Source organism: Trichechus manatus, unplaced genomic scaffold, assembly GCF_000243295.1.
Source record: "Trichechus manatus latirostris isolate Lorelei unplaced genomic scaffold, TriManLat1.0 scaffold00087, whole genome shotgun sequence".
NCBI classification, from domain to species: Eukaryota; Metazoa; Chordata; class Mammalia; order Sirenia; family Trichechidae; genus Trichechus; species Trichechus manatus.
In genome coordinates, this window is record NW_004444023.1 from 9,647,808 (window position 1) to 9,658,645 (window position 10,838).

Here is a 10,838-nt window from a genome sequence, read left to right on the forward strand (position 1 = left end):
GTGTGAGTGTGAGTGTGAGTGTGAGTGAGTGTGTGTGTGAGTGTGTGAGAATTGTGGGGGCTGGCGAGTCCAGAATCCACAGGTTGGGCTGCAGGCTGAAAAATCCCAGCAGTTTGAATCCCAAATCTGTAGGGCAGGTTGGAAACTCAGGTAAGAGGTGATGTTGGAGTCTTAAGTCTGAAATCCATAGGGCAGGCGGCAGGCTGGACACTCTGGCAGGATTTCTTCGTTACAGTCTTCAGGCAGAATTCTTTTTCTTCCAGAGAACTTCAGTGTTTCCTCTTAAAGCCTTCAACTGATTGGATCAGGCCCACCTGCTTTATCACTGGTCATCTCCAAGTGGACATATATAATTAGACTTCACAGTTCCCACCCCCATGCTTCACCCTGCTGGCATCTTCTTTTCTTACCCAAGCATCTTACTGGTCCTACAAGACCTAGCTCAAACCTCATCACTGAGACCTGTCCTGGTTCTTGATAACCCCCTTTCATGTACATATTCTATGTACATAAAAGGAAAAACAGCCTCTGTCAACCCTTAGCTCAGGGAGCAGCAACAAAATTTGACTCCTTGCTGGGTCCCCAGCACCCCCTAGTGCATGGGGCCCCCAGAGCTCAGCAAGGCTCATGTACACAGATAACCCTAAGCAATGGTTACCTGTGTAGGTAACTGAGGGGGGCTGCAGGATCAGCTGACTGGGTGAGTTGCTGTAGTCGGGTTTCCAGCTGGTGGGGGTGGCCAAGTGTCTGGCAGAGGAAGGGACCCAGTAGCCTGACCCCAGGACATTTCCCCCCTCCCCCCAGATTGAGGAGGATGCCTACCAGGAGGACCTGGGCTTCAGCCTGGGTCACCTGGGCAAGTCGGGCAGCGGGCGTGTGCGGCAGACACAGGTGAATGAGGCCACTAAAGCCAGGATCTCCAAGACGCTGCAGGTATGGGCTGGGCCCGGGTGGAGGCTGGGGGTGAGGTGGACACCTGGGGTGGGCAGGCCCAGACCGCAGCCCTCCGCTCCTCTCTCCCCGTAGCGGACCCTGCAGAAGCAGAGTGTGGTGTATGGCGGCAAGTCCACCATCCGGGACCGTTCCTCGGGGACCGCCTCCAGCGTGGCCTTCACCCCGCTCCAGGTACCCACCCAGCCCCTACCAGTCCCCCTGGGTCAGGCCTTGCTCCCCTGGGCAGCAGGAGGCCAGTTCTGGGCTGGCTTTGCTCCCGGACCCTATGAGAACTCCTGGAAAGTCACTACCCCTCCCCGGGCTTCTGCTTCTGTACCTAGAAAACAGGAGACCCTGGGTGGTGCAAATGGTTAAGCACTCGGCTACTGCCCAAAAGGTTGGTGATCTGAACCCACCCAGAAGCACCCTGGAAGAAAGGCCTGGCCATTTGCTTCCAAAAGGTCACAGCCGTGAAAACCTTATGGAGCAGTTCTACTCTGCACACGTGGTGTCACCGTAAGTCAGAATTTACTCAATTGGTTGATGGTTTAAATTCACTCTAGGGCGCCTTAGAAGAAAGACCGGGCGATCTACTTCCAAAAAATCGTGGCACACAGTTCTACTCTGCATACATGGGGTCACCATGAGTTGGAATAGACTCAATGGCAGCTAACGACAACAGCCAGTAAACTTGGTGTCGTGAGAGTAGCCCCCTCACAGGGTCGTTGTGGCGTGGCATTGCAGAAGCACGTCGCAGGCATGGCACCGTTCCCGGCCTAGAGTAAACACCCAAAGATAGCAGTGGCAAGAGGCAGTGAAGTGTTGTGAGTACAAGCACATGCTAGTCTAGAGTCATACAGGCCTGGGACAGTGCAAGGACCCAGGCCACTCACTCTCCATTTGACCTTGAGCAGGTTACACCCCTTCTCCAAGCCACTGGTTCCTCACCTATGAAATGGCCAGGGTGGATGAGATCACCCGAAGGCCCCCACTCAAGAAAGCTCATAGTTAAGTGGGCTTGGAAGTCAGGCTTGGGTTCAAGCCCCAGCCCAGCCACTGATGAGCAGGTCACCACGGCTGCCTATGCCTCAGTTTACCCATCTGTAAAATAGGGCTACTCTTTCTTACATTATTGTGAGGAATAAACGAGCCCATTCACTCAGTCAGCAGGTATTTGTTGAGCACCTGCAATGTTCCAAGCACTGCTCTAGGTGCCGGGGCTGTGGCCCTGAACAAAACAGATAACAAGCCTGGATCCTCATGTGGTTTACTGGAGGCAGGGCACAGATAGATAAAATATGTTGCATATTCAAAAAAACCAGTTGTCGTTAAGTTGATTCCGACTCATGGCAACCCTGTGTGTGTCAGAGGAGAACTGTGCTATGCAGGGTTTCCAAAGGCTGATTTTTCAGAAGTAGATCACCAGGCCTTTCTTTCCAAGGTGCCTCTAGGTGGACCGGAACCTCCAACCTTTTGGTTAGCAGGGACTCCGTATATGGTGAAACCTGTGAGAGCCGGAACTCGATGGGAATGCCTTGTTTTTCTGGGTCTCACAAGTTTTCCACCTTTGACAGGTCTTACCACTTTTTTATTGTTCACTATTAGTGGGAAATAGTTGAGTTTTCCTTCTCTGACAGGTTTCCGCCTTACATAAGTTCTGGCTTTCGCAGGTTTTTCTGTGGTATAGTAGAGGTTGTTGAGTGCTAAAAAGAAAAATAAGGAAGGGAGATAGGGAGGCAGGTCAGGGGAGGAGGTTTCAGTGTTAGCGTGGCCAGGGAGGGCCCCAATGAGAAGCTAAGAATGACTTCGTTTAAAATATTTAGGACAGTGCTGGCCACGTCATTGGCAACCAGAGTTAGTCATTGTTACTGTGGGCAGTGCTAATGTTATTTGCTCTGGGACTCAGTTTCCTCATCCAGAAACTGGACTGGATCAGCTGTTCTCAGACTTGGGTGTTTGTAGAATCACCTAGGGAATGTGTTAAAAATTCTCATGCCCAAGTCCCCCACCTCCACCCCTGCCCCCGACCCACTGACTCAGAATCTCCCAAAATGGGGGACAGGTAAACCACTCTCAAGTCCCCTGAAGCCTGAGATCCATTTAAACAGGTCCGTTGGGCTCTGAAGGTTCATGGTTCTCCTACTGCGTGGGGGTGAGGGGCTGCTGTCAGATGCCAGGCTGTCTCCCCACTGTCCCGTCTCCTTCCCTTGCTCAGGGCCTGGAGATTGTGAACCCGCAGGCAGCCGAGAAGAAGGTGGCCGAGGCCAACCAGAAGTACTTCTCCAGCATGGCTGAGTTCCTCAAGGTCAAGAGCGAGAAGAGCGGCATTATGTCCACCTGAGGAGCTGCTCCCCACCCCCCCAGTAGCCACCCACCCGAGGGACACAGAGGCAAGGCCCTCTTTAAGGGGTCAGGATCAGGGTCAGAAGGTCCTGGCAGGGAGAACCTGCCCTCCCATCGTCCCCTGCCCTGGCCACTGCGTGGGGACCGTCCAGAGAGGCGTCGGCAGAGGTGTGGCCCAGCTTCCCCAAGAACTGAGGTTGCCGCATCACTTGGGAGCACAGGTGGTCTCCATCGTTTCTTGTATTTTGTTTTGTCTTGTTAAACTGAGAAAGGAGATACTTTTGGAAAAACTAAATTAAAAACATCACCAAGATCCGTCCTCGGAGAGTGATCACTTGTCAAACACCCAGGAGTCCAGGCAATGGGGTTTTAGGGGAAACAGCTTGGGCGTTTCATCAAGGTGGCACCTGGACCAACCCTGGCTGGGATGTCCACCTCACGGGAGCCTCGGAAGAGGATAGCCCTCTCTGTTTCTGAAGCGCTGGGTGGATGTCAGTTTGTTTTGATACCCACGCAGTGCGGCCACTGTAAGACGTTCAACGCTGGTGGGCCTAGGCTGGTGTGACACCCTGGGCAGGTGGCCTCAGTTTTTCAAACTTCCATTTCCTCATCCAAAAAAGACGGTGGTAATCACACCTGCACCATCAGATGCTTGTGAGGGTGCAAAGTAATGCCCAGAAAGCTCTTAGCGTTGGGCTCACTGTCTGGGCCCAGTAACCCAAAACCCATTGCTGTTGAGTCGATTCTGCCTCTCACAACCCTGTAGGACAGAGTAGAACTGCCCCATAGGCAGGGGCTCGATTACCCAGTCAGCAAGGTAAGTATGAGCTTACTTGTGCTTACTTCTTAATCTGTAGTCACTCCATTGGCCACTGCAGATTAGGAAGTAAACACAAGTAAGCTCATGCTTACCTTGCTGACTGGGTAATCCTTCCCTGTCAAGGATTGTAAATTTGAAAAGAGGCTTTGAATTCTGTAGGGAGGTGCTGTGGGGTTGGGAGAAAAACAGGTGCCAGCCATACCTAGAAGCAGAATCTTTATGTGGTGAAAAAAAATGTGAAATTGTTCACTACAGATGCTCTGCTAAACAAGGTAAGCACCGTGCTGCTTAACCTTGCCTATTGGGTAATCCACCCCTGCCCATAGGGTTTCCAAGGCCGTAATCTTTACAGAAGCAGACTGCCACATCTTTCTCCTGTGGAGCAGCTGGTGGGTTCGAACTGCTGACCTTTTGGTTAGCAGCTGAGCATTTAACCATTGTTCCACCAGCTATTGGGCCCAATAACAGCTGTTATTTTTAACACATACTTGTTGAGTTCCCCTTGTTTACCTAGCTCCAACCCTCAGTGAAGCAGGCAGGCTTCCAGCCCTGGTTGGAACTAATTGCTATAAAAGTTTGTTCGAGGTGAGCAAAAGAACCACCACCACCTCTCCCCCTCAGCCAAGTCCACCTTGGAAACCGGGAGCTCAACCAGGGCTGCCTTCTCTGCAGCTGGAAGGCGAGGGCTGAGGGGGGATGCAGCCTGCAGACCACGGAGGAAGGCATTCCAGGCAAGGGAACCACACGGCTGGTGATGGTTTTCCTGCAAGGGTTGAGGAGGAATGGCTCCAGGGGACACCATCCACACTGTGGTTAGAGTTGTGCTCACAGATGTCCTGAGGAGGCTCCAGCCCCTGACTTGCAAGGTCAGCACATCTGTGAGCTGCCCAGGAGGTGGGCGCACAGACGAGCCAGTGCTGGGCAGGAAGCTGATACTGCAGCATCTTGGGCCATCTTTCTCTCCCCCTTTAGCTCACACCTGCTCTCAAGGTCTCTCTCTGGCTTGGGGAGTCTTGTCTTTGAGATCCCGCTCTGCTGTTGCTCTCTCGGGGCTTCCCCCTGTCACCACTCAGGGCTCTGCAGGGTTTGGGAATCTCAGTCCTTCCTTAGCCCAAGACTCTGTCCTGGTCTCAGCGCCTCTCTCCTCCTTCCCCTCAGAGTCTCTACACCTGGAGGGTCCTCTTTTTTTTTTTTTAACTTTTTCTCGTTGAGAATATACATAGCAAAACACATTAATTCAGTAATTTCTACAGGTACTGTTCAGTGACATTGATTACATTCTTTGCATTGTGCAACCATTCTCACTGCAATGCAGTGAATTACTTAATATGGCCTTTTTAGCCATGCATGATCTTGTAATTCCACAGTGATTGGGTGGAACTATGCAAATAAGGTGCTTGTGGCCCACCAAGGGGATTGGACAGTTTGCTAACAATGCAAATAAAGTGCATGGATCACCTCACAGCAGTGGGACCATGCTAATAAAGTGTATGTAACCCTAACGAAGGGATTGGTCAGTTTTGCCATCCCCCTAGGCTTAAAATGAGCCATTCCAGAGGCAAGAAGAGGGCATCTCACTATCACCAAGAAAGAACAGCTAGGAATACAGGGCATCCTTTGGACCCGGGGTCCCTGTGCTGAGAACCTCCTAGACCCAGGAGCTAGCTGTAACTGGAGAAGGCACAAGGTGGTGAGACACATCAGCAAGTGCAGTAGAAAAGCGGTGGCCACAGAACCGGGAGACTGGTGCAAGACAGCATGGTGGGCTTCCCGGCCTGCTGAGCAAGGCAGCAACAGTGGGCAAGCTGACCCACAGAGCAAGAGAGCTGAGCACCTTTGGACAGGAGGCTTGCTGGCAGAGTAGGGTACCTTCGGGCACGTGTCAGCGGAGCTAAAAGAGCTTTGTAACACTTGCGTAAGCAGGGCAGAGGCGAGGCCAGGCCAAGGCGTCCAGGGAGAGGCATGCCTGCGGGCACAGCTGTCCTGATTGAAGAACTGTATCCTGAGTCGTTCCTGATCCTGAATTGTAACTTGTTACTTCCCTAATAAACCCCATAATCGTGAGTAAGGTCTGTGAGTTCTGTGTAGCCATTGCAACAAATTATCAAACCCAGCAGAGAAGTAGAGTGCCGTGGGAGGGATGACTGGTGTCAACTGGTGAAAAGGTTGGAGGATGAAAGGTATGTTTGACCACCTCAAAGGACTCAGCCTTGGGCTGATGTTGATCTTGATTCTCTCTCCTTCACCTTGTGAAGTTGGACGAGGAGGTCTGACACGCCGCCACACCATTTTCACACTCACTCTGCTCTTCTGACTTCCTTCCCCATTAATATACACTTACTGCCCCCTAAGCTTCCTATCTAATCTTTCAAGTTGCTATTGTCAATTTGATCACATACAGATAGATCTTAAAAGAGCACATTGTTCAAGGCAGACATTCTTTACTGTTTGGGTTTAAGAAGACTTCAGGGGATATTTTTTGTTTAAGGCTTAAAGATTATCTCAGGGCAATAGTTTCAGGGGTTCATCCAGCCTCCATGGATCCAGAAAGTCTGGAGTCCATGAGAATTTGAAATTTTGTCCTGCATTTTTCCCTTTTGATCAAAATTCTTCTATAGAATCTTTGATCAAAATGTTCAGTAATAGCTGGGCACCATCCAGTTATCTGGTCTCACGCCTAGGAGGTTCCACTTAATGACAAATCCCAGGTTGATGATGCCATCATTTCCCCTGTTTTTATCCCTGAGCCTTTAGGTCAGCCCTATTTGAGGTGACAACCTTTGTTGAGCTCTTCTAATGGGTTGGCCAGGGAAGGGCCCTTCATCCACAACTTTGTTTAGAATCCCCCACCTCTAGCCAGACTATCTCTGGCATCTGCAAATAGGTGGGGAGCGGGGTGAATCTTGGGAAAGACTCCAAGTCCCCTGGCCCTACAGTCCTAAGTACTCTCTAGAACCAAAACCAAACCTTGCTGTCAAGTCAGTTCTGACTCATGGCAACACCACGTGTGTCAAAGTATAACTGTTCTCCATAGGGTTTTCAATGGCTGATTTTTCACAAGTAGATTGCCAGGCCTATCTTCTGAGGTGCCTCTGGGTGGACTCAAACCTCTGACCTTTTGGTTAGCAGCTGAGCACATTAACCATTTGCACCACCCAGGAACTCCCTCTTTGGAACAGTGATTCTCAAATTTTCCTGTGCATCAGAGTCACCTGGAGGGCTTGTTAAACCATGGAGGGCTGGGTCCCAGAGTTTCTGATTCAGCAGGCCTAGGATGCAGCTAAGGAGCCCTGGTGGCACAATGGTTAAGCACTTGGCTGCTCCCTGAAAGGCTGATGGCTCCAACCCAGAAGATGAGACCGCAATCTGCTCCCACAAAGAAGATAACCTAAGAAACACTAGGGCAGTTCTACTCTGTCACATGGGGTCACTATGAGTTGAAAATCAACTGGATGGCACCGAACAAGAAGAAGGATGGAGATCAAAACTATATCTCTAACAAGTTCCCAGGTGATGTTTATGCTGTTGATCCTAGGACCCCACTTTGAGAACCACTGCTTTAGAAAATTCTATCAGTGGTTCTCAGATTAGCTGCACACTAGCCTGGAAATCATCTCAGGAGTTTTAAAGAACCAGGAGTTTTAAAAATTACTCATGTCTGGCTCCCACTGGAGTATCTGGAGTTGCTGAAGTTCCCCAGGTGGTTGTAATGTGCACCTAAGTAGAGAAACACTACTCTAGAGCCTTGCCATTCAGTGTAAACTGTGGACCATCAGCATCACCTGGGAACTTGTTAGGCTTGCAGACTCTCAGACCCACTGAATCAGAATCTGCTTTTCAACAAATCCCTAGGGAATCCCATGCGTCTTACACACGTTCAAGTCTGAGAGGCCCTGTTCCATCAGAGGACCCCATTTTGAATAGCACAGCTCTAGAGCAATGACAACGAGCCCTGGTGGTTCAAAGGTGGCTGCTAACTTAAAAGGTTGGCAATTCGAACCCACCAGCTGTTTCATGGGAGAAAAGACCTGTTGATCTGCTCCGGTAAAGATTATAGCCTATAAAACCTTGTGGGGGCAGTTCTACTCTGTCACATGGGGGCACTGTGAGTCGGAATTGACTGGACAGCGCCTAACAACAACAGAGCACTGACTCTCAAGCGCTAACAAACACAGAAATCACCCAGGATGTTTGTAAAAATTCAGATTCCCATAGGTCTGTGTGTGCCTAGGAGTCCCTGGGTGGTGCAATGGTTAATACACTCAGCTGCTAACCAAAAGGTTGGTGGTTTGAGCCCACCCAGAGGCACCTCGGAAGAAAGGCCGGTGATCTGCTTCCAGAAAATCAGCCACTGAAAATCCTGCGGAGCACAGTTGTATTCTAACACACACAGGATCACCATGAATCAGAATTGACTTCTATGGCAGCTGGTTTACTGGTGTGTGCCTAAGAATCTGCATTTGTACAGCATCCTTCCCTCCTTGCCGCAAGTACTTCTGATGCAGGTTGTGTGGAACCTGCGGAATCTAGAGAGAAATCCACTCTAGATGATGGCTCAATAGATGTTTGCTGCTGCATTGGATTTATCTTTTCTCCACCTAGAGAGGTGGTGGGCAGATCTGGCTTCATAGCTTGACTGTGCCATTCTGCACTGTGTGACCCTGAAAGCACCAGTCCTCAACTACAGGTTATTCCCTGTGTTCCTTCATTCATCCAGCAAATGGTTACTGAGTGCTTCCTATGTGCTAGGTGCTGGGGATGCAAGCCCAGAAGGGGAATCTCAAACAATTACATAAATAATGGTTGTTGTTAGGTGCCATGGATAGACTCATAGCGACCCCAAGTGATAAAGAGTTCAACTGCCTGCATAGGGTTTCTAGGCTGTAATCTTTACAGGGAGCCCTGGTGGCACAGTGGTTAAGAGAGCAGCTACTAACCAGAAGGTTGGCAGTTTGAATCCACCAGCCACTCCTTGGAAACTCTATGGGGCAGTTCTACTCCGTCCTATAGGGTCTCTATGAGTTGGAATCGACTCTACAGCAACCGGTTTTTTTTTTTTTTTTTTTTCTTAATCTTTACGGGAGCAAATCACCAGGTCTTTCTCCTGCAGAGCTGCTGGGAGGGTTCGAAAGCCAGTGCTTAAACCATTGCACCACCAGGACTCCAGTTATTGTTAGGTACCGTCGGGTCGGTTCCGACTCATAGCGACCCCATGTACAACAGAAGGAAACGGTGCCTGGTCCTGCGCCATCTTCACAATCGTTTGCTATGTTTGAGCCCATTGTTGCAGCCTCTGTGTCAATCCATGTCATTAAGGATCTTCTTTTTCGCTGATCCTCTACTTTACCATGCATGATGTCCTTCTCCAGGGACTGGTCCCTCCTGATAACATGTCCAAAGTAAGTGAGACAAAGTCTCGCCATCCTTGCTTCTACAGAGCTTTCTGGCTATACTTCCTCCAAGACAGATTTGTTCGTTCTTCTGGCAGTCCATGGTGTATTCAATATTCTTTGCCAACACCATAATTCAAATGCATAAGGTAGATGTGCAAAAATAAATCCTAACGAACGGGATTTACACGAGCGCTTAGCAGCGTAGGTCAGGTAAATTCCCCCTCTTCCCGCCCCCGTTCCCCGCCAAGAAAACACAACGGAGCCGAGATCTGACGGCATTAAGGAGGCAACGGAGGAAGGGAAAAGCGGAATCTAATCTGTACCTTTTGCAGCCCCTTAAAGCACTCCACCCTAGTCCTCACAACCTTGGGGAAACGGGGTGCAGCGGAGAGTTATTGTCCGACGGTGACGTCACCAGAAGCAGGACTGAAACTCCATACCTCATGCTTCCCAAGCCACGTTGCTATGCGTGATGCCAGTAACTTGGGGACGCTGTGTGTCCTGCTTCCTTCCTTCATTTAGCAAATACTGAGTCTCAGAGGTGTGACAAACACAGGCACTTGGAGAAAGACCGTGCAGCTGGGAGACAGGGGCCGGCCTACCCGGCCAGGACACAAGAGATGCGGAAGGATTTCTGCCCCAAATCTGCTTAGGACACCTTCTTTCACACGTTTTATGGAGCAGGTACCGCCCCCTCACCACTATTGGCTAAACCGGTTTGAGTGATAACAGTCTGGACCAATTAAAGGAAAGGGGTGGGCTTTCTTAACAAGCTCCTCCACCTTGGCCCAGCGGTTGTTTTGATTGGCAGATAACTTCAGCCCGGCCCCCGCTTTGAAGGCACCTGTCTGTCTACCTTTAGGTACGCGGTCTTTAACGCCCACTCTCCATGCCTTCCTCCGCTTTCCCCGCCCACCTCCAAGACCAGCCAATGGTTTGAGGGCAGAATATGCTATACTAACCAATTAAAAACAGCTCTAAACTTGACGGACGACTTCCCGCCCCTGATCAGCCTAGCCCCTCCCCCACACCAATTGGCTTAGGAGAGGGGGGCGGGTGCATCCAATCAGCACGACACGGACCTTTTGATTGACGTGCGGGTCCTCGCGCTGGCGTGTTGTGCCCTGAGGCGGGAGGAGGAGGCGGGGCGCGGCGAAACCCTGACCCAATCCGAGAAGCCTGCGCTTGAGGCCAATCGAACGCCGCGCCTTGGGGCAATTGTCCAATCGACGAGAGAGGGCCGGCCGCATCCCTGCCGCGAACCAATAGGACGCGGGACAGGGGCAAGAGCGACGTGTAGCGGGATCAATGATAGGCCTATATTCGGTGCTCGGAGGCGGGTCGGCGCC

General features: G+C 50.8%; 1 protein-coding gene across 1 annotated transcript in view; it reads left to right on the top strand.

The window, feature by feature from the left end:
* PRPF31 (pre-mRNA processing factor 31) overlaps nt 1-3,589 on the top strand; it is a 15,970-nt gene extending 12,381 nt beyond the window's left edge. Inside the window, exons 12-14 of the mRNA XM_004381741.2 lie at nt 805-933; nt 1,027-1,125; nt 3,149-3,589. Coding sequence (XP_004381798.1) covers nt 805-933; nt 1,027-1,125; nt 3,149-3,274 — 354 coding nt within the window. The 3' untranslated portion in view covers nt 3,275-3,589. The remainder of the gene's footprint in view (nt 1-804; nt 934-1,026; nt 1,126-3,148) is intronic.
* The last annotated feature ends 7,249 nt before the right edge of the window (nt 3,590-10,838 follow it).